This window comes from Morone saxatilis, unplaced genomic scaffold, assembly GCF_004916995.1.
Source record: "Morone saxatilis isolate NCDOM2014 unplaced genomic scaffold, NCSU_SB_2.0 Contig20, whole genome shotgun sequence".
Taxonomy (NCBI): Eukaryota; Metazoa; Chordata; class Actinopteri; family Moronidae; genus Morone; species Morone saxatilis.
The window spans coordinates 13007671-13032495 of NW_023339763.1; the positions used below are offsets into that span (position 1 = coordinate 13007671).

General features: G+C 39.8%; 1 protein-coding gene across 1 annotated transcript in view; it reads left to right on the forward strand.

The window, feature by feature from the left end:
• The first annotated feature begins 4762 nt into the window (after positions 1–4762).
• mtnr1bb (melatonin receptor 1Bb) overlaps positions 4763–24825 on the forward strand; it is a 29601-nt gene continuing 9538 nt past the window's right edge. The window contains exon 1 of the mRNA XM_035666643.1: positions 4763–5654. Within this exon, the coding sequence (XP_035522536.1) occupies positions 5447–5654 (208 nt within the window). The 5' untranslated portion in view covers positions 4763–5446. The remainder of the gene's footprint in view (positions 5655–24825) is intronic.

Genomic DNA, 24825 nt, shown 5'->3' on the forward strand with positions numbered 1-24825 from the left:
CTTCCTTTTAATCCACCCATTCATTTATGTATTTTTTTTTTTGTTTGTCGCGATGCTGTCTTCATTCTGGGCTTTTAAAGGGAGAAAGAGAGGAGTCATTACCCACAAGACATGCATCCTTACGGGCAAAACCTTACGTAACATTATCTCTGCCTCCAGCCATACGTGTGGTACACACAGAATCAACACCAAAAAACGTAAACCACACAACACAGGTAGAAATAGTCCAGCTGTCTGGTCAGAGGGAGGGGAAAAACTACGAGCAATTTATTCACCCAGATTCACAGCTTATTAAATTATTCTGACAAGGATTATGCAACATGTCCCAATAACTTACACACTCTCTCTGGCACACTCTTTTGATGACCATCCTGCTTGTTTAACGTATTCCAAGCATGCTGGCTGTCCTAGTGACAGGCACAGGGTCAAACCAAAGGCAAAAACGAGGGCGTGTGAGGGAAGAGAGACCGGGAGAGAGAGAGCAATAAACAAAGTGTTGTATTTATTCATCATGCATCAGAGGAAACCGATGAGGACCTGCCAGTCCCTTTAGCTGCTGGCTTTTTATTGGACCATCTGGCATTTACACCATAGAGTCAGCTAAGCCACTTAAAACCTCTTTCTACCCCCACAATCCCCCATTTTTTCACTGTTTTTTTTTTATTTATTCTTTTCACAATGTCGTTCCTCCAGATCTGGCTGGGCACATCAGGAGAGGGAAAGGATGGACAAATGAATGAAAGGATGTTACATAAAGGAGGAGGAGAATAAGGGATAGATCAAGAAAGTCGAGAGATAAGTAGAGAAGTGGGAAAAGTAAGAGAGATTACCATTCCCTAGTTTCTGTTTATTGAGGGGTAGCTGTGTGGGTGATTATAAATCCACGCTGTTCTCAGTAACACCAGGATTACACACCCAGCCAGACCTAATCTATGTGCCTAACATCTGCCTCTGATGACACAAACGCATGCATACACACAAACATGCACACAGTCATACATGCACGTACAACACTCACATGACCATAATTGTTACAAATGCAGACACTGTCACAAGCAATTTCATCGCATGTATTATTCACAAATACTTAAATCTTACGAGTGCAATTGGACACAATATGCCTACACTGCTGAAACAAGGGGTGGGGGAAGGGAAATTTCGATGTATGACAATATGAATTCGCATCAGAAAGCCGCCCTCAGCTGTGTGTGACTGAGTAGAGGAAGCTGTGCACCAGCCCTAGCCAATCAACCCCCCCCCTCCCCCCCTTTCCCTGCAGATTATTACATGGCAATCCTCTGGCATATGCCTAGAAAATGACTGTGTGAGAAAGGGAAGTTCTGCTGCCACATACTTTATTGGGTTTTCTTGTGTGATGAGGGCGCATAAATGTGATTGGATTGTACTACAACTCATCTAGTATTAAACTATCATTATATGGCATTAAAAGACTAAGTAATCGTCTCAAACTTTGGGACATATCTTTGGAGGGAAAATGGTGACTTTCTGCAAACTACACAAAGACCAATATGCTGAATCCGCATTATCGGGGATATGTTTATTTTACCCTCCATAAGTCTTGGCTTGAGCTCTTTTATGCTGATTTAACAGGGGGCTTTAGTGTTTCTATGTTGGACTTTATTACAGTGCTCCCCAGTTTGTTCTGATCTTGTAAAGAAATGCTGCCTAAAACAAAGGTGAGACAGAATGATGGATCAAAATGCTGCTGAGAAATTTGGCAGCATCATGGGCCTGAGAGCTCAGCTTGTTATCTGCCTTAGCTCTGAGGAATTGGTACGCTGTCACCCTCGAGACTGCTGAGATCTGATTTTGGTAAAAAGGAGGTCTGCTCTATATTGTGCTTTGATCATCAGGGGGTTTTCATGTTCACCAGCAGAATAAGCATCTAGATTTGCTGAAGTTGCTATAACTGTAAGATTTTTATAAGGTCCTTGTTGAACTGTGCAAGTGTGAAATGCCTGTGGTAGTAACCTTTATGGTCCATCAGATGACTCGAATGTAAGAACAATCCTAGCGCATCTAAAAGGCACAAACATCCACCAATACAAATTGTTGATGTTACACCTGAAGACACCCTGGCTAACAATTAAATTAAATTAAAATCGTTTGTTAATTCTGCAGACATACTGCTTTGATTAATAGCTTCTCCTCCCTCCCTCTAAATCTCTAAATTAAAATCTAATGGCAGCAATTCCAAATCCAGATTATAACAAAATCTCTTTTCGTTTGGTTTCTTGGTTTAGGGGTTATTTTCCACCAAATTTCACATGGTATTTCTGTGCTTTTGTGCTTCTTTCATGAGCTGACAGACAAACAATCAAACAATTATGCAATCACAATAATTATTCAAAAGAACCACTTAATATAACAAAACCAACTAGCTGTGTCCAAAATGATGATACCACTTTCTAATCATGTGCCCTTTATAAAGGGTTACGTGTCTAACATTCTAAGAAAATCTTCTCTAATGAAGCTTCAAATGTTGAGTGATTATCACTGATGAAGATTCCCAGGCGTCTCATTTCCAAATAAAACAGCTGCTGAAGGTAGTAAGTCTTCTACAAATAACAATATTATTAAAAACAAATATCACAACTGATCAAATCTGCAGTTATAAATGGCAACAAGTTGTTGTTAAACGGAGTTTGGTGCAGCTATACTGCATCTCCTTTTGTAACTAAAAAGACTTAAAAAGATACAGTGCCATACATGCTGGAAAAGCAGCTGGCTTCTACGTGGTTAATATTTCTCTGTGTGCTTTTATGGCAGAGGTTTTGTAGTTTTGTAGCTATAAGTCAAATAATAAGACAGTTTTAATCTAAGCAGGGTTTGGACCTGCATCACCATTTTCTGCCTGCATGCAGCTGGTGCCCTTTTTATTTTTTCAGACTGAACATTGCCACTAGTACGGCTAAATATTATATCTTTAAAGTCTTGGAGAAAACACACACTCCACGCACAAGATATCACAATTTTCTTAATTTCCCCTAATACACACAATAAATTATTCATAACAAAGATTGACCCACGTGGTTATCACACTAGCACAAACCTTTAATAAAATAATCACTGCCATTCAGTTTTATTATAATGAATTACAGTTTTTATTACATGCTGTATCCCTACTGAATGCTCCTCAAGACTGCGACATCCTTCTCCTCCAAACCCATTTGTCATCCCAATAAGTGATGTTACAAAAAGATTAGATGTCTTTGAAAAATGGCTACACTTGTTACATTACAAAACCACTCACAAGGAAATATATACAATAGCACTGCCAGGCAAGTTTCCCCTTGTGTCTTTACACCCTACTTCCAGACATTTGTTTTGGTGGCACCATCTGGTGATTTTAACCAAACTCTCTGCGGAACAACGGCTCTGAGGGAGCCAACAAAGATTCATCAATATTAATAAAACCATGTTGTCCTGTGGAGTACAGCAAAAAGAACATTGCCATATGGAGCAGTTATGTTACTTGTTCTCATAGAGGACGGCACGCTGATACCTAGTTCTTGTGGCCGGTCTGCTAGAGCATCATCCATCCACTTCCCCATTCCTGCTAATATTCCCACCATGCAATATGCTCCACTGCCATAAGTGAGTGCCTAAGATTATTGAAGGGTCTTTCAGAGCAGGCAAACACAGTAATCACATTGGCTGTAGATTCAGAAAATCTTTAGTCCACCATAGTCAGGGCTTTGCAGTTTTCAATTAGTAGATTTATGTTTTGCACCGTCAATGCTATTCTACATGTGTGAAGTTGTGTCAGTCCCTGCTCCTGCTGGTATGTGTGTGTGTGCGCGCGCGCGCGTGTGTCTGTGTGCCAATCTGGCTGACCTCAGAGCCAGAGCTGTCTGTCTCCTGGTCATCACATCAGCCCGTGGAACACATCACCCTGCTTTGAGGCTGACACTGGGCTGCTCTAATCTGCTCCTGCTGCTGTGCTTGAGGGCATCCGCTGCAGCCATACGCCCAGCGGTGAAGAGTTAAACAAGTGAATGGCGCTGGCCTCAATGTGTCACCACTGGCACTGACAATATCGATGACATATAAATCCACTGGATCTGATGGGAGAGTTCGACTGCATTGCTTCCACCAGTTACCCATGCACGTCAAGGGATGAATGGGATTAGACTGCCACCTCCACTTGCTCTGACTGCACCGTGCACCAAAGTGAATCATAGTCCAGAGTCCAAAAATGGCACCCTGGTGGAGGCATGCACACACAAGAAAATTGGTTCAATCAATAGTTTTGTCTTTGCAATTGAGTGACTCCAGCTGTTTTTACTGATTATTTTCATCTTTTTTTTTTTTTAAAGGTGCATGCATTAACACGGGATTTAATAAACCAAATAAATCAGTAAATATACATGTCATTTCGGGCAATAGATCTACAGAACAGCATATTATTGTGCTTTCAAAATGTTCTCTGGCTCATCTGTGACAAATGCTCCACATAAATCACAGTGTGCTGATTGGACTTCCCGTGCCGACCCACCGCTGTGTGTACACTTAGAGCAACTCCGAGCATTGTGCTGAGATCAAAGACAGATTCTTGGCAAGTCACGCTGGGAATGGCCAGGGGAAGATGAGGGAAATCTTTGTTTGCACGCATACCTTGGCGTGGTATTGGGGGGGGGGGAGAGAAGCTCAAAGGGGGAGGCTAGAGAAATGGACAGACACATAAAGCCAGGTAAAACTGTTGTCTGTCAAGCCGTGTGTCTCTCCGTCCTCACACCGTGAGGCTTCTCCCTCTCTCTCTCTCTCCCTCTCTCTCTGTGATATTTACCACAGTGCCGCCTTGCAACGCGCAGCGCCGGTTGCGTCGTAGTTCAGCGCATGGCAAGGGCATCACAAACGGCTAGGGAGGACGATTTTTTCCTCCGTTCGCAGAGAATAGCAAATTAAATCAGGAGGGACTCCCGAGGCGGTGCGATGGTTTGACATTTTAGAAAAGGAATAGCCTTCTCTTTTTGTTTTTTGTTTTTGACCAACGTGGGCGCGTACAGACGGATGGGAGTTCGAGATGCCAACCAGCAAGCTAGGGGCACTTGAAGAGGATGGAGACTTTAAATATGAGTGGTCTGGACCTACTTTCATTAAATATCTTTTAAACGACAAATAATTTACATTTCCTTACCACGGTGGAGGTGTGGCACCGCCGCGTGTCCGATCGGCTTTCCGTGGCACATGGATGGATGAGTTTTGTGCGAGAAGGCAAGAGTCTATGTAACTTTATATAGGTCACCCCGCATAATATCAACAAACTCATATCTCCTTTAAGTAGCAGGCTTGACGTGCGCTCTCGTGGAACTCGGAGTGTCACCCAGGTGAGCTCCATGTTTCATTTAGGACACACCGGCGGTACCTGCGGGACATAGAGCACAGTTAGGACTTGAAGGCAGCGTCGGGCTGTGGGCCAGTGATGCCGGACACATTCACACTCATAAAGAACCGGACAGAGCCACGGCTGGGGCAGCTAGAGCGCACACTGGCCACGGAGGGGAGTGCCCGCCCCGCCTGGGTCATAGGAATCCTGGCCAGCGTGTTGATCTTCACCACCGTGGTGGACGTGCTGGGTAATCTGCTGGTGATCATCTCGGTGTTCAGGAACCGCAAGCTGAGGAACTCGGGTAAGAGCTTCTGCCCCTTTGCAATGGCTCCATTTCATAACAAAGGTTAAAACCTGGTGAACCCCGTCATATTCTGAGGGAAGGGTCGTCCTGTACTTCAGCTTACAGTGGGTCCATGTTAGAACTTCCATTACTATGAATTTATATAACAGTGTAAATGTGTGTGATATTAATTCTGTAGGGGAATTGTGGGTAGACCAAATCTACTTTGTTTCACCCTGCACTCATGTCTCTATGTGCTGCGTGCGCGCATTTCATGGTTTGACCCTGAGATCTTTGAGCCCCCCCCCAAAAAAAAATACCCACTGTCATCAATGAACCCCAAACTATTCCAAAGTAAATGTTATGGCTTTAATAAAAAAGTTGACATTTAAGTGAACTCAAACCACATAATCTGTAGCTTCCGACCAAATGCCCCCTTTTAGATTAGGGTGCCAATCTATTTCTGTAAGCCTGCTTGCAACCTAAATGGCTAAAAGGCTCTATATAGCTTCTAGTTGATAACATTATCCAGAGCGCTTCATATCTTGCTGAAGGGCAGCTGGCTGCTGGTGGACACAGTGATGGCTGCTACAGGGATTTAACCTATACATTTCCAGTCCAGGGACAGTGAATTTGAAGACTCAGCTGGTCAATTATGTCTTCACAGCTTTATATTACACTATAGTGACAGCTTGATGGATACCTTACACTATTAGAACTACTGTAACAGCTTGGGGTCTGTCCCTTGCCTCAAAAAAGTAAACAGTAAAGTGCCCTGATGCACTGTCTTTGATAATGCCCTCAGATTGACCCTCCAGGTAGATGGGTTATTTGTGAGGAAAACTAGATTTGTAACATTGGGTTGTCTTGCTGTGAAACAAAAAAAAATGTTATGATTGGAAGATAAGAACCTTGAGCAGTTGGTTGGAAGAGATTATTGATTTAATAGGGATGGAAAGAGCTGCTGCAACATTAAGGCACCTTGATCGTGGCCCAGAGGGATTGTGGGATACAATAAGGTCATATTTGAACTCCTTTGGATTGTGTGTTATGGTGTACATTAAAAAAAGTATTTCATTCATAGTCTTTTGTTTGCTTTTGTGCACACGTCTACATTTTTTTCAATGTCATTTGTGTATGTGTGTAATGTATGCGTTCGATTTCCGATCTGTAAAATGAAAGGAAAAATTAGAATATTAAAAAAAAAAAAAAGTAAAGTTCAAAGGTAGGCTGGCTCACACCTGCCGCATAAGAGCTGGTTAATAAGCGCAGGTGAGTCCTTTTGAAAAGCTGACTATACTGATGTTGATGAACCAGTTCTGATGTGTGAAATTACCCAGGAGGCCTCATGCAGCTACAGTGAAGCATAATGCCAAATCATAAAGCGTGGAAGTACTCTTTCACTTCAGGTAAAAAATGCACTGGATGGGTTGTAATTCAACTCTTTTCTGATGAATATGAACCCCTTTCATGCATTTTACTGAATCATGCATAGTTATAGGTTTAATGCCTCATTTGCCCATCTTCATTAAAGTCTACTGACACTGTTTGTTTACTGAAATCTATTCCTGAAACATGTATCTTACCCTAGTGGCTGACTTTTAAAGACTGCTTAAGAACAAATGTGAGACTAAGAGATGGATATCTTATGCAGCATAGTCTGCCACACTGTGCTGACCGGCTATTTTGTGCTTTATAAGGCAACAATTAGGGCAGGAAATATGCATTTATTTGCATATTCAGCAACCATTTTCAGCCAGTAGGATGCTCTTTCTTCCCTATTAGTCGATGAGCAAAATACACTGAGGATTAACTACTTTCCTTTCATTTAAAAACATTATGAACCGCTCCTTGTATTTGTTCACAGGGGAAAATATTTTTTCCGTTAGATGGACGCAATAATCACTGGAGCATTTGAATGCAAGCCCATCTTCAGGGAAAGACTCCCACATTCTGCACTCTCACATGGATTATTTTTTTTTAAACTAAAGTTTAGGTAAGGTTCAGCTTATTCATAGCTCTGAATCGCCTTGAACCAAGGTTATGTATCTATTGAAGCTGTTAAGAAGTGGAATTCAGGAAGTTAAGATGCCAGAAACACATGTGTGGATCAGGAGCAATATGTCAAGTGTGATTCTATTTGTGTCTAGCGTCACCTACAGAAATCGTTTTAATCATTATCTTATTAAAGTTAATGCACGGTGACTGACTTATGCTATGCAGATAGCTTCATTGAGGGGATTTAATCTAATCAAACACAAGTCTTCCCACTATTTGAGTGTATAAGAAGGAGATTATGGTTTATTAAAAAGAGAGTTGCTTGTTGCAACCACACAGCCAGCAAGTTTAACATCTTTATCTTTGCTACTTTTCATTTTTACTCCTGCGTATCTTTGAAAGAACCTTTTTCAATATAAGACTTGCAGTCTTGAGAAATAGTGAGTGCATACGGCCACGTGGCCCCAACATACAACAGCAACTGTGATAGTTTTTGTCCCACGTAAATCTCACACAGCAGTCACACTGGTATTCTATAAAAAATCATCACATTGGATAAGATCACGTTTACCCTTTGGCAAAATGCATTTATCTGTCCACAGAGCCTGATTCAAGTACCCCTTGTGCTTTTAAGGGGAAGCACTCATGGCTTGGACGTTAGAGGAAAAGGTGATTATGTTGATATTTTGCTGAATTGGGACTATGACACCACCAGGCCCAGCAGTTCATTTTGCATTCCAGGACACATAGTACACCTGTCAATCTTGCCCACAATTTTAAAAATAATTGCTTGCACGGGGGCACCCGACATATCTTTGGTTCAATCACCTGTCTAGACCAGCTAATAAACCAGATAAGACTATATAATGAAACATTTAATTTTACAACTTAATTAAAAATAGCTTAATTTCTATTCAAGGTATTCTTGGATGTTGTGGGTTATCCTTTCTCTATCTATTTCTAGGTTCCTCATAGCCTACCTCTCCAGAAAGAGTTATATATTTGTTTTTTTGCCACTCACATTTCTACCTTAAAGCTGATCTCTCTCAACTCAAACAGCCCACTCAGCAGTTCTACGCTGAACCCACAGTTGTGAACTGAAAGGACGGCTACTGTAGATTGAAACAACCTACTCAACAGTTTACACTGGAAAACACCTGACTTATATATAAACAGTCACAGCAAGAGTAGAGGGCTAAAGTTACCCGCTAAAATTGTCATAGCTTTGCATTTAATCTCCTGCTGTGGCAGAGTGAACAAAATAAACTGACTGCTGAGTGTTGGACCACAGTATTTCATCAGTTGCTAGGTTGGTGATGAGTGATGACTAACTGCATCTACAAAGTCATACTGAAGTAAATATTATAGTACACACTCTTATTCTGACACTGAATTGGCATCGAGATATCTGTGATTCACGCTAATCAACCCTCTGATGCATGTTGGTCATGTAACCAAGCAGCGTTAGGACTACACAGGGATTTCACATTACCTTTTTGCCTTCTCGCTTTTTCCGTTTTGTCTTTTCAAAGACCTCAATGTTTCATTTAAAGGGCCTTCTCTCTCATCATGTCCTATTGTACGTTGGCAAGCTTGTGCCGCAGACACCCAATCACGCACGCATGCATTCATGAGCCATTAGAGCCATTTGTCCCCTAAAATTAGTTCTTTGAAAAGAAAAGTTTTGAATCATACACAGGCACTCTGACGTACAGATGTGTGTCTGCATGAAAGACACATGATACACTTTTAAACAAGAATATAGTCTGTCTACACATCTTATTGGCATATTGTGCTGTATTTGTGTAAGTATGTAAAAAAGTGTCCTGTACAGTTGTGGGGGGCAGAGTTTTTTGTCCCTTGAGATTTGTCTTTGAAGGAGCTTAGGTGGTGCGAACCTTCAAAGAGAGTTAGAGTTATTCAAAGAGGATCACATATTACAGAGACTCTCTTCACAGAGACTTTATTTACATCATATCTCTCCTCCTCCCTCTCATTCCCCTTCTCTAGCTACTTTCCTCTAAAGCTCTCTGCCTCTACAAAAATAATGCTTAAAATATTCCCTAGTTAATACTGAGGCTTGAAAAAAAAACACTCTTTACTCAGTGCAGTGTTTCACATCTAGCTGCCCCCAGTCTGTCTCTGTCCATGGTGCTGAAAACCAGTCTTTTCATGTGTCTCTCCATGGTGCTGAAACACAGACTTAAGGCCTCTTTAAGTCTGCGTTCTTGTCTGTACTTGTGAAACGCAGTTTACCAGTTACCACCCATTCAACTGTTCCATTCAAAGTCCACATCCAGCCAAGTACAGTCCGAATGTTCCTGCTCTGCCCGTTTTACAGAAGATCCTTTTGAAGCTGATTTGTGTTGATTTGAGGAAGACAAGCAGCATGCATTTTGCCTCAATCAATGGTGATGGCCGACTCAGAACTGTTTCAAATTTTCTTCCCACAACTGTTATTGTGCCAACAACTTAGAGCTAGGGTAGGTAATGCATTTCAGAAGCATTTTTTGTCATGTTTGTTGAAATTCTCTTTACATCCCGATCAAATGCCCTGGAAAAATAGAATATAATCTGGTTTGTTCTGTTTTGGGGGGTAATCATTATTTTCCTGAACTGTGTAGAACTATGTATATTTTCCGCTGGATACTTTAAAAATCCAGCCATCTCTTAACAGTTTCTCAAGCATTACTTATCGTAGCTTTAAGCTGAGGTGAGAAAGTCAACATTTAGATTTCAAATATGTGGTTGCTTAACCAAAATATTGCTAGCAGACCAGCTGCCACGATGATTGACTGGCTAACGTCCATGGTGAGAACAGTCTTATCCCGAGTAGTCGTAGACCAGTAATTTACTGGTTGTGTTCTGCTTGTGATGTCTCTGTAGTGTTTGAACATGGATGCCAAATTAGTTTGCGTTGGACAATAATGTTACAACAGTGCTGCCTCTGTGTACTGTGTACACTGGAGTAGGGATAACTGTTTTGAGAAAGCCCTTCAGTCTCTGTCTGGCTCTCTCTTTCCCAGACCTCTGTTTCTCCCAGTGCTCCTCCGTGGCAACAATATACTACTTGTACTACCGCTGCTCTGTCTTAGCTGTAGTTTAGTTAGCTGTTTTCGCATTGATAAAACATGAAAAAGTGACTAAAATATTCATACAGCAGAGAGAAAGAGCAACCATGCACATATGTATGTGTGATCTGGTATAATTATACTTGTGAGGAACAATTCTTGAAAGCTCAGACACACACCATTTTTCCTGGTTAAGATTGGTTATAATTGGTATAGATTTACCGGAGGTGTGTGGTGTATAGTGGTTATATTAAGTGTCAGCCCCCAGCGAATGAGTGCACGTCAATACAGTTTCCTCAAAAGTTTACAAATATATGAGACACAGAAAGAGAACTTGTGTTGAGTTGCTAACGGGCAGCTTCAGCTTTATAGTTTATTGGACAGTTCCCAAGTCTACATTTCACATCTTTACATTTTGGGCATTCAGCTGACACGTTAATCCAGAGTGTCTCCCAGTGAATAAGTATCGAGGATTTCCTTGTCTTGCTCCGAGACATCTTGACAGGACATACGGCTGTTAGCAGACTATTGCAAGGAATCTCTCTGAACACCATCCCACTGCTCTGTCTATACTGACAATTGTTAGGAGATGTACATTAACCGGCGATTGAAGCAATGGACAATAAATCAGGTCGTGTTGTACATTGATTTTATTGCAGTCATCTTTCAACGCAGAGAGATAAAGTCTAAAAAGAGATTTGTTTTTATAAATGTCATCTAGAATGAAGCCGAGTTACATCAGCCCACTGTAATATTTTCCTAACTACTACTACTAAATCTGTCTTCCAATTCACTTTAATGTAAAAATACAGTGTAAATTAATTACTTTGTCTAATGGTGCAGGAATAACAAATTGCTTGAATTGAAAATATATTTCAAAGTGACATATATGGTTAAAAGTGAGCATTATTTCACTTAATTTGCAATTGCGTGCTGATTTTATGAGATTTATTCTTCCAAAATAAATTGAGAAACAATTTAGCGTTGAGCATTGAGCATGCAGAATTGGGAATGTCTACATGAATGGGTAAATGCTCTTGTAAAAGTGACTTCTCTTCTTGTTCATTGTTTATGGTTTTCCTTCTCCTTCAGCAATGATTAATTTGTTGTTGTCAAGATCATCTTCAGATCATCTTAGACTGCAACATGCAAGAACGATACAAGAAACAAAACCAGAAGACCATCAAAACCACATCAAATATGCTAGAGAAAAAGCACAACAGATAAAACAAGGTGTGAGACACATAGTTGGAAGTTCCTTTTCTATTTGTGTTGCTCTTTTTGATATGAATCCCTTTGTAACCAATGTTTCAAAAGGTAATAATTTACTTACTTGCTACTCTAGTATAACACTTTTTATTCCTGCATTCACTTATATCTCAAGCATGTACACCTACAGACTGTAGAAACTAAGATTTAAAATCCCCTAACTCTGATCCAGCATCACCCCTCAACTCTCAGGTTTAGAATAGATTTTAATATTCTGCTCATCACTTTTAAAACACAGTTATGCCCTTCATTTCCACTATGACCCAGTAGGTACCGTCAGATCCTCAGCGCTTTCTGGTTTCTACTATAATTTATGCTCCCAACCAAGGTTTTCTGCCATGAGGGCACTTGGGTGTTTGATTTTAATTCATTAAAATCAAAACAGGAGATCAGCCAGCTGAACAGGTTGTCAGATTGATCAGATTTTCTTTCATCACGAGGAGCTTTCACAGCTTCCTGATGCACAGTTTAAAAAAAAAGGTTCTCCAAACCAGACAGCTGAAGACAGGCTCGTACCATCCACCCAACGACCCTATTGGAACCTTTTTATGTGCGTAACAGAGGAGATAGAGAAAAGGAGGCAGCGAGAGGGAGAGATCACAGAGCAGGAGAAATGGAAATAGAGGAGTGTTAAGCTGTAGCTCAGAAAGAAAAGGGGAAGAGATTAGACACAGGGGTTCTGTTGCTAGCTTGATTTGAATTAATCCATTTACTTGATATTGAATCATTTGGAATCATGCTTTAAAATTGCATTTGACAGCGTATTATACATCCCATTGTGACAAATATTAGCCACTCAGTCTAGTTTCATCATGATGTTTCATGTAGAGTCCATAGGGGAGCTGAGTTGCCACTGATCTATAATGCATGGGGGAAGAGTGTCTGCGGGGCTTTGGGGGATTTTCTGTATGTGTCGAGGCTTTGCCATATAATTCTTTCATCATCTGTTTTTTTTTTGTCCAACTCAGTGAGTATTTAGGCAGAAGTGAAGGTTGGACATGACTGCTGGGGATGTTTTCAGCAGTTTTAAGTGCTCTAGAAGTCTACTTCTGCCTGAGCAGTGCCCAGACACTGTCCCGTATCTTTTGGGTGGAAGCATGACTTCTGTAATTCCCTTGAACATAGACAGCTGGATGAAGAAAACAGGAGGAGCTCAGACCAGCTATAAGGAGAAGAACAAGGCTGGGAGGCTGGAGAGAGGGATGCAAAAGGACGGAATGGTTTGGATGCAAAAACAGAAAAATGACAAGGACACAATCGATAAAATAGAGCAAGACAGCCCAACATTTAGATAAGAGTGGAAAAGGACTGAAATCCCTCGCCATAAAACGTAGGAGAGTGATGCTGTTTTATAAGGGAGGAGGCACAGCCGAGACAATGTAAGAACTACTGTCATGTGTCATCACAATCACCCAGTTGTTATCAGTACTTTAGTGCTGAGATGGGGGATGACTCAATAGCACAAGTTTGCACATATGCACGCACACACACACACAAAAACTGACAGAACAATTTTCTTTAATCTCAATAACCAAGACCATGATAGATTGACCCATTTAATCTGCGAAGCAAGTGATCGGTAATTTCATTCCTTTATTCCCTATCGAATCCTGTAATGCCTGCTGTGTCTCCCCATATCCATAATACATGCATTGTGATAATTTGAAGTGCATTATGTAACAGTTTCTCAAAACCCTCAGGCAGCAGTGGGTGAAGAGGTGGAAGAAGCAAGGGATTTGCGGCAAGAGAAGGAGGAGAAAGAGAATGAAAGGAGGACAGAGGTGAAATAGAGAAGACGTGAGAAATTAAGGGCAATCTAGGATGAGAAAATAAGAATAGGATTGGGGGGAAGGGGGGGTTGCAGGGATGTGCAGAAGTGTATTCATGCAAACGACTCCGCAAACAAGACAGACAAACAGAATGTTTGTTTCAGGCAGACACAGAGAGACAGTGAAGCAGTATGGCTCCTTCCTAATCTGCTCCTGGATGCATCCCTACAGAGATGTTGATGAAGACTGTAAATATACATAAAGGCTTAGAGGCCAAATGTGAAAAGTATGACATTGATTTTAAGTTAATCTGGAATGTTAGATTTAATTTAATGAGAAATTAGTTTTCAGATTGCAGTTTAATTATGAAGGGATTAGTCTATTTTTTTGTTAGAAACTTTACAGCGGTGATCTCTGAACTGAAAACCCACACACCAAAACTGATATCATATCATAAAGCCAAATTAATCAGAGCGAACTTTATTTTTAGTTAAAGTTTTAATGTCTAACAAACTGTATCAGCAAAAGATTGAGATTTTCACTTTGATGTGTTACACCCTGGTGCTGCTTAAATCATTCAAACGTTGTGTTTGTGTCAGTGGTATTTATGACGCTGAGTGCTTTGCTTCAAAGAAAATTTAAAGATGAAAAGTGTTTCCTTTTCATTCAACTAGTTTTTCTATTTGGTAAACCCTGAAGTCATGTAAAACATAGTATAGCAGTTAAGATACATCTCATTAGTGGTGGCTATATAATCAGTCCCTTCCTAAGAGAAATCATAGATTAAAGAGATATGTGTAAGGGGCGCATCTGTTTCTGATTGGTTTCAAATAAATCTGAATTGAATGCTTAATCAAATCTTATTGATTGTGAATCATGCACGGTCTAGTCTGTAAGACTCTAGTTGAAGATGCTCGAGGCTCCAGAGTCAAATTGGAAATGACCTTTTTCATAATGAACTAACTTTTTTCCTCTCTTTCACCTCTTTCCACCTCCTTTTAACTTTTTTGAATTTGTTATTCTAATGTGTCCGTTAAAACAAGCAAGTATCATTGATTTGGAGGGGCTCTTAGGACATATTTATTTCACTAAAAATCACATAGAGGCTAAAGTTAAATCAGCAGAAGGGGTATTTGTGGCTAAACAAAATAAAAAAATAAAAAATCAAAGCCACTTTTCTTTCCTGGGGGGCTACATGTCCTTTGGTTTTGTGTTTTGTGCGTCTGTTTCAACTCCTGATCTGAGCATGTTTGCAGCCCTGGTATGACTTGGCAGTGGACAGACAGTTGACTACTCAAATGCTGTGCATCCAAAATGCCAAGTTTTCTGATCAAACACAGAATGCCCAAAGAAATGAAAGCCCTTCAAAAGCTGCAGCCGGTCAACTGGACGTGATTCTGTAAGTTATGTCATAAAAAGACAAACATTTTACATAATAGATTATAAGGGAGATAATAATTGTGCCATTTTTTTTTTGTTGTTTCATAATCAATAGTGTCAATATACACGTCTTCCTTTGCGCAGTGCAGCTTTAATCTAGACTTGAATTTTCTCAATGTTCACTGTTATAATGATGAGCTAAGACAGCTTTCTGATTTAATCATCTGCTTTGCTTTACAGTTCACTGTGCACTTCAAAGGTCAATCTCCTAGGACTAACCAGACTTAATGTCTGCCTGCTGTACTCAGTAGAAAAGCCAGTAAGCCACAGCATCACAGGATCATGTGGATCCAACGTGTAAATTTACCGAATCACAGATACAGTGTACCATTACAAGAATTCTAATGTGCAGAATCTCTTTTAAGTTAATATAAGACAATGCCTCAATTGTACTTTGTACTTTGCCCTAGCTTCTGTCTTAGATTTCCTAACTAGACTGAGGTGTATCTGCTGGTAAACCTCACAGCCTGGTAGGCTTGGCAGCATGTGCTGCCAGATTGAGCAGAACGGCATTTTTAATGTGAAGGAATAGAGGAGAAAACAGACGAGGGCCGGTGTTGTGCATCCTAAATGTGTGTGTGTGTGTTGGGGAGGAGGGGGGGTACGGAAGGTTTGGCTTGCCTGAGGCAACACATCCACAAAGTGCATTTTGAATGTGAATTGTCCTGACCTGAGTTCATCTCCCCGCCCAAACAAAAGCTTACCAACAGATGACAACTTCATAGAGTACATGCATCATTCGTAGCCTTGTGACACACACAAATAGTTTCTCATATGTCGTATATTAACTGCAAAATATATTCAGTAAGATTTCATCTGGTTTGAGGGGCAGTTTGAACTGGATAAATACCCTTGCAAAAAGATGAACAGTTGGCAGCATTATCTATTTCCCTCGTAGCCACTAAAAATCTGACCAATATCTTGCTTCACTGATTTAACAAACAGACAGAAGCATCCTAGTCCTATACTCTCAAGAGCCAGCTAAACCTACTAAAACTCCCTGCAGTCACATGTCTGTGAATAAACAAGAGTAGCCTCACAATATTCACATAATGTTCACCAGAGGATAATTTTATTATCTTTTGAATAATGTCAAAATTACTTTCCCATATTAAACATGCTTTCAGACGGCAGTGGAAATTGCAAAGAGGTCTACCCACAAGGCTTGTTCATTGAGTAAGAGAAAGCTCTTCACAGACTGCTAGACAGGCTGCTACTTCCGAGAAAGGAAATCGTCAGAACAATGTAAAAAAACCTGTATATACATAGTTAATGGTCATGTTGATGAAAACTTTTGAGTACAGTCTGTTCAAGCAGACAAGCATGATTAAAATCCATATACTGAATATATGTTTTCCCGTGTTTGTAACATGTCTGTAAGCGGAGCTAACTTCTCTTTTCAATCCAATGGGAAGTGCAAGCTGACCCGTTCAAAATGTCATTAGTTGTAATTTAAAGCATGTGTTGTTAAATCAGATTGACATTTCACCCGTCCTACTTCAGCTGAGGAAGTCTGGTGAGTCCTCCAACAAACATTCACCTCCTATCACTGAAAGTGTGTCGTAGCTCACAAGTCTGCAGTTCTATTTGAAAACGCTTCAATTACGACAGCGAGAAGTCAGCTGCTGCCAGGCACGCGCATACTATACATGGCACCTGCATGTTGGGGAGACAGGAAGTGTAATCACACCTGCTAGAAAAACAAATTTGTACCTAGAAATCTGGCACTAAAACATATTGACAGACCTGAATGTTATTTTTCTGCTGTGTTGATTCATGCGCACATCTGAGGTCAAGCTAGAAAACTAGTGCCAGAGTAGCATCACTAATGTGGCATACATAAAAGATACAAATTGAAAGTCACTGACAATGGACTGGAAAAAAATGACATAAACCATTCATGGTGCCTATTAAGAATTTGAAGCTTGAAGGAGTCGCAAGCAAGGAAAATAAATGTCGATATGTTCAGCAGATTAATCTATCAGTGATTATATTTTCAGTCACACTTAGTGGAAAACATTACACCTTTCAGGCCATGAGAATCAAGCATTCATCATATTAACATTGTGATTCAGTGGGATGTTTTACAGGAAAACTCTTTTCTACCTTGTTTTCATGTATTTGTCAAACTGGTGACGTGTTCATAAAGTCCACAGTCAGAGCCGGCCTGAGGCATAAAAGAACTTTGCAGTTGCTTATGGTGGCACATCAACTATAGAGCATGAAAAAGAAAAAGAAAGAATTTGTTTTTCAACTATTTTGTGGGCCACATTCTTCAAAACATGCATTCAATTTCAGTATTACTTTGCTTTCTGATTTATTCTTAGACTTTAACAACTTGTTCTCTTTTTGCACCTACAGTATTACACGTATAAAGTCTCTTTGGTTTCCCTCTTTTTATTGTAAAAATAGCAGCTGTAATCAATATTTTTTATATTTTCAAAGCAATGGATGACTACTTGTATGTGAAACAAGTTGCTGGTACAAACCCACAGAGAATTATCACGCAATTCTGTAGATTTCCTTAGCTTCACATAGCTTGTATAGTGTTTTTCAGCTCATTGTTTTGGTTTTCTGGTGCACAACTTAACTGTTTTGGCTCAGTCTCACTGCTCTCATCATTCACAGTCGCACCAGCACCAAACAACAGACAGACAAGTTAGGGACTAGCCAGTGAATATAGTGGAGCATTTAGCAGCCAGAGAGTTGTCAAATGGTGACTTACAATTGCCAAGAGACAACTCCAAATGAATGATAAAGTTGCCCCGTAACTGCTGGGTGTGTAAATAGGCAACACGTTTGCCATACAAACTTAGAAGATGATAATATTTTGTGTTTACAGCTTGTTTTCTTTGCCCCGAAATGGCCAAAAATGTGTTCAGTTTTATTATCGTTTTTTTTTGTAACTGCTCTTGCATTTTTTTTGCATTTATCCATTAGGTGGAAACAGTAGAGAACAGATTAATTAAGAATTTGACCAGGTAAACTTTCATTTTTTCCAGGATTTTAAATATAGTTGATCGTTACCATGCACATTTTTTTTATATCAAGTGAGCTTGACTGTCATGTACACTAGTCTGTTTTAGAAGACCAAATTACTAAAACTGTTCATATCATCTTCATGTGTGCAGTGCAGTGGAGTGGGTATTAAGAGGTTCCATCCATAACATTTATTTGTACTTTTCTATGTAACCAGCTGTTTCATCCTTTAATTATCCAGTGGCATACAGTATTCTGACGTCAATGAATGGCAGCAGACAAACAGGCAGGGTTATTTCTCTTCCTCTCTTACTGGAGAGCACTTCTAATTTTATGTTGTCTGCTAAAGAAACGCAACACAGACAGCCAGAGGAAGAAGGATGCAGCTGATGGTGCTGTAGCCCACGGTTGGATGGCGGCTAGCCTAGCTGGTGAGCGGCCTGTCAGGCCAGCAGCAACATCATCACCTTCAGCCAAGTTGATGAGGACTGAACTGCTGGGAACCAACAGGCAGAGCTGACTGGCAGTATTTGCGCTGCAGTTGCCCACCGTTGCCAACTAAAAGCTACAGAAAATCACTCTGCTGTTATTTTTCACTGGACTATGTTGCTGACACCAGCACAGAAAGGAAAGTGTCGACATGCGTGACAACAGGAGGTTCAAAACTTTCCTCAAAGATAAACTGAAAGAATATACCAGAGCCACGTGTAACAAGAGGCTAGCAGAAACCTTTGTTTTCAGTAGACAACGTGGCCCATGAAGATCCATGAAAACATGTTTCTTCCTCAGGCTAGGCCGTCTGGTCTTCTCGGTTTGGCTGCTAAGAACATCCAGGACAATGCATAGTCCAATGGTACATGCACTGTGGGCCAGCCTCACACGATCACACCAATCCTCTCCCAATACGAGTGGAGCCTAAAGTAGTTTTTAACTACACTGCTAGTGTTCAACTACTTTGGACCAGACTGAAAAAAAAGCTATGCAGTTGTTTTGATAAAGCCTGAATTGTACAATGTGCATTGAAAAATAAAAGGTATTAAAACTAGTGTAATGTATGAGTACAGGAAATGCAATGCTCTGAGTGGATCACTGGCTCAACAAAGCTTGTTACTTAAACATGGGTGACCACTTTTCATGTCAGCAGTTCTGTTTGACAATGTAGTTTTTAACCACACTTTAACCATGGAGGTGGCAAATCAGGAAACATGTCAGAAAACATGTCAACTCATATGAACTGTTTTCGAATATTTAGATTTGTCACTTTTGAAGACACTGGCAAGTGGCATAGTTTGTTGTTTGGGTATGAGGACTGTATGATTTTTTAGTTCTTGTCATATGCAGGTACTTTTTCACTTTCCCTATTAACATTAAATATTATCCACTCATTCATCACTAGCTGCGCTTTTCACCTGCCTGGTGAGCCCCAAAGACCTGCTTTAATCTCGGGTTCTTTGATTTTATCTCAGCGCAATCCTCCATCAATGAGCTACGAGCAGCACGGAGATGTTACTGAGAGATATCAACTTCCTGTCTGGCACGTGTGTGTGTCAGTGTACATGAAAAGTTTGTTGGAGTTGAAGTTAAACTTTCCAATGCCACGTCCTTGAAACTTCTGATGTTTCTTTGGTGGCTGCTCTGATCAATACTACACTTTAACTTCACTGCAGCCTCTTAACTTTTGGATTTCACGGATGTTTTCTGGTTATCATGAGATCCTGATAACTCTCACTCTCTTCAATAGTGTCCACATTCAGCTTAACAATATTCAGTTATGAGCAGTTCCTATCACAGCTCAGAGTTTACATCTGACACCAATGTTGAATGTCAGCATGTCAGTATATTACTGAGAGGGTCAGTTCACCCAAATTACAATTTTTTGTGGTATGATCACCATACAGATCTGTTTTATTTGTCCAGGTTTTGAGATCTCTGCCTCTGCAATTTCTGCTACCATCCCAATAGTGAAACTATTTTTCTTGTGGTTGTCATGGTTTTGAAAAATGACATTTTTAAAAATTCATCAGCAACATCTCTTTTCAGAAAAAGTGTCCTGGTGACTCTAGATAACCCAAGGAACACGTTGTCAACAGTATTCATCGAGATTTCTTTAGTAAAACCGAGTCCCAATGAAAAATAGTTAACTATGAGATTTCTTTTTCTTTTTATAACTTGGGCAAAGTGACTTTTTAACAATAACATTTTTTTTGCATAACTGCATAAGTGGTTCAATGTGTGTAATGATTGTCAAAAAATGGAAACTGGAAGCTAAGAAATTACAGAAATGCACATTAAATGGTATTTTGAATTTGTATTATTTTTTCCATTATTCAAATTAACTGCATTCACTGCATGCCACCTGTAGTAACCCCCCAAGAGAGACCCCTGACCAGTGTTGCTTCTCCCTCAGGTTTCTGATTTCTCACATTCTTTGGCTTTAAGTTCTGGTATATTCAGCTTTCTGCTGTTTACTGTCACTGGATCGTCTCCAGTGCTGTTAGAGAAGATGCGGGTGCTCTCTTATTAAGCCAATTCTTCCCAATTTGTGTTCTCTTTGACAAATCATGAGAAATCATTTGGCAGTACCCATTTTTGAGAGATTTTCGCATGGGCCCTGGCTCATAACACATTCACAATGCCTGACAAAAGACATCACGCACAACATAGCACAGTCTCTAAAAGGTTATTATTTCATCTTCACTTTAGAGTTCATTTTATGTTTTTCATGACACAGCAGTCTATAATTTCACTCAGATTGTATACTATATACAGTAAATTGCAAATTATACTTTTATGAGAAGCTTAAATTAAAAATCCTCTCATGAGAACTTGTGTAACAAATCTGACACTAATACCATAAATTACAAAAGCGAGCTTTTAAATGCATTATGTGATATGCTGAGTGCAGCCTGATGCTGTTTAGTTTTATGTATTAGTCTAGCTATGCTTTGCTCATACCATGCCACAATTCTTTTCAGGTTTCAGATTTACACACATATTGTATGGAGGTAATGTTGAGCCCTTAGCCTTTCAATCTGGTATTTTGTTGTCTAAAAATCTTTGAGCAACAATTACCTGGTCTTGTCAGACATCAACCCATTCAATCAAAGAAGACCTTTTTGGTTATAGCTTTTTATTGATATTCCGCTAAAACTAGTTTGCTCTGAATTATTACCATTGTGTGAAGTGCCAAAGGACAGAGCTGGTTGGACACTCAAAATATAAGGGCTGACTCTGCATACATTTGTGAAATTTCTTCTAATATTACATCAAAACAAAAAGAAAAAAAAAGGGATGAAAACAAGGCCAAGTTAAATGGATTGTGTGCTTGAAAACCCGTTCAGCATCACGGAGCATGGCCATGACACAGAAAAACATTTTGCAAGACAGTTCCTGAGGGTTTGGGGTTTCTGTTTGTGGAATAAAACCACCAGCTGTAAATCCTTCACTCATCCCTTCACCTGACAAGCTTTTTATCACATCACAACACTGTATTGTAATTCCACCAATGCTGTCCATATGCTGACCTTTTCTTGCAGCATGAGGCCTGTGTTGGCTAAGCCAAGACAAGCCCCAAAGCACGTGCCTGAACACAAAACAGCCATATGTACTGGCATGGCTAATTATGCAATGGCCAAACACATCTCCTCTCATTGTGTTTTGAAACTAAGTAGCTTTCAGAGATATTTTAAATTTGATAAAGTTAACAACAACGCAGCCCTCAAAACTAGAAGACTTTTCTTCAGACCTTTTCTCTGATGTGACTCCAACTCTGCAAGCCCTCATGTATATGGTAATAGGGTCATGTTATCCGGTCATCATATGATACTGAACCATCTGTCTGCCCAATGCATCACCTAATTTTCACACCATGTGCTAGCTGTGCATTTTTGCTTTCCTGATGTTGTCTGTGTTGTTCTTAATTTGTATTCTACCATTCTGCTCTACTGATAATTACGTAAATATTCAGACCAGAAACTTGTTATTAATGTATCTTATCTTGTTAATGTGATTCATCCGAATACCAGTTTATGCTAAACATGCTGTAGAGTAAATGCTAAACATTAGCTGTAGAGTAAATGTCTACTTTTGGAAACAAATATGTTGTGCACTCCAGTCTATTGAAGTTGTCACTTCAGTGTTCTCACTATTGCTGTATTACAAAGTCTATTATTCTTTTCTAATTCTAATTGCAAAGCCCACACCCAGGGTGACATATCATTCTGTCCAGAACATACTTGGTTAAGTATCATAAAATTATTATTTTTTTTTTTAATGTAGTAATTGAGCTCAAGATTTGTCATTTTAAAAATAAGTTCTTTGGTCATCTGCCATTCCCATTTGTCATGGAGTCCCTGCATTGTAAAAAATCAATTTTGTGCAGACATATTTGAAGAAATATCCCAGAGGATTGTGCTTCAAAACTGACTGTCTATGCAAAAAAAAATCTCTTTTTCTCATCCCACATATAACAGATAACACATTGAATAATTTAATGCATGCACAGCCACATTTTGAGGCATAATTTGCACATGTGCAAGCAATTTAGCCCAGCTGCATAAAGCTGCACACACAGATGCACCCTTCTGCATAAACTGGGACAGCATGTTTAGCATAAACTGGTGTTTAGATTAACACGGGATCAGTAAGATAAACATTAACACAAGCAGCACATGCTAATGCTCGCTCAAACTAGAATGACCTTGATAAGTTAGTTTCAGCATGGCCATTCTCTCTAAGCATGAATGGTTAAAGGCCAGAAAAGTGACCCTTTGTCCCATGTACTGAATACAACTATTTATTGTAGTTTAATATGCATATTGTTTGTGTGCAGCCAGCTAAAACCACATTATAATATAATCCACAAGTTTTTTGGGGAAGGTCTCTTTTAAGTTACATTACAACCTGATTAATACCAATATATATATATATATATATAATGCTTATATCTTACATATGGCACCTTTAAACTATTGTTGTTGCCAGTGCTGGTGCTGATATTCCTACAACTGTTAGAAAGCTTGTTTAATGAACAATGATGCATACATTTATTGTCATCATTCATTTCATTCAGTGTTTCAGTTCAGGAGGAACTCTGCACTCTTTCCCTCTACACCTTCTTTCTTTCTTTGTGCCTGACTGAACATGATTTAAGTTGTTCTTTATCATTATGGAGGGGATTTAGAACTTTAGAACAGTTGGTTTGCACATTTTCCCGAAACTAACGTTATTAATTTATTAGGGAACTGCCATGCAGTATAGCATATAGCATCCTTAATTGGTTCTCAGTTAATTAGCGTAGAGCTCACAGCATGAGGGTTATGTTTGTTTTTGGGGTTCATTGGTGTTATCCTTAAACTTACGACTTTACTATTATACTTAAGTATAATAGGAAAGTAGTGTAAAAATTGCATACAAATGTATAACAGCTTTAATCAAGGTAAAAGCTGCAACTTCTTGCAATATATGTTAAGATTTGGGGAGTTTTTTGTGTTTATGTAAGTTATTTAGAATTATTTATGCCTTTGGAAACTGTTACTGATTTCATCATGTTGCATTATATATCTTGGAGCTAGTTGCTTAACACATGGTAATAATTTACTGTGCTTAGGTTAATGTGATTTACAAATGAAGCATCCTATTGCGTGTTTCACATTGTTTACACTGTGAACCATCTGTGACAGTGCCATCTAAAGAGAGGCGACGGAGACAGAGAGAGAGAGACCTGAGGGAGGCAGCTGAAGGAAGAGCTTCTTTGCAATGCTTTCAAAGCAGCAGCCGACCAACGCCTGAATCATATTTACTTAAATATTCAGCAATGAGTTCCTACACACTTTCCTCCAATGAGTTTTTTTCTCTGTAGCTCTTGAGAAGAGTAACTTAACACCAACCTCCAATGGTTGAAGTGCTGCAGTAATGTAGCAGCAATAGAGGTGATAAAGCACACACGATGTTGAAAGTGATCAAAGGTGCAACAGATTTGAAACTTTCAACCAGAGGAGGTCAGTGAAACAGCTTTTCAGCTTGGTGTTAAGTGACTCTTTAAAGTTGGAGGTAAGCAAACTGAGACTGCCTCCCAGAAAAATAACAGCTTTGGCCATTTGTTCAAGTGCTTGATATGACAAATGTTTACATTTTTCAAACAAGTGGCCTCTTGAGGTCATGCAAATCATAACTGTTCAGACCGACTTAAGCACTCCCCCGTCATTCATTTGAATAAGGCACGTCCTTTGACACAGCAGGGACACCAATACAGAAGGCTCCATCCAAAACCAGCAAGGTCGTTCTGCAAGGAAGTTGAACGGTGTTCAACTTTTGTTGGACTGCAGCGTTGCATTATCTAGCAAGGCACTGCAGTGGCATACATGAAACACATAAAAGTGCACAAATCCAGGTGTTTCTACCATTTACCTGGCGCTCTTTGCAACAAAAGGTAAAATATTAGCCACCATAACTTTCCAGAGCTGTAAAATCCTTGGTATCATATGTCATTGTTTTACCAGTACCTAAAATAACACACCCCCACCAAAGCAGCCTGTCGTGTTGTTGTAGGCAGAAATAAAGACGGTGTAGTGTGACATTGTTATGGCACTGCAAAATCTCTGAAGCAGGAGATCAGGTGTTTGGGTGTATAAAGTGTCTGACTTTGACACAGGTGACTGTGCT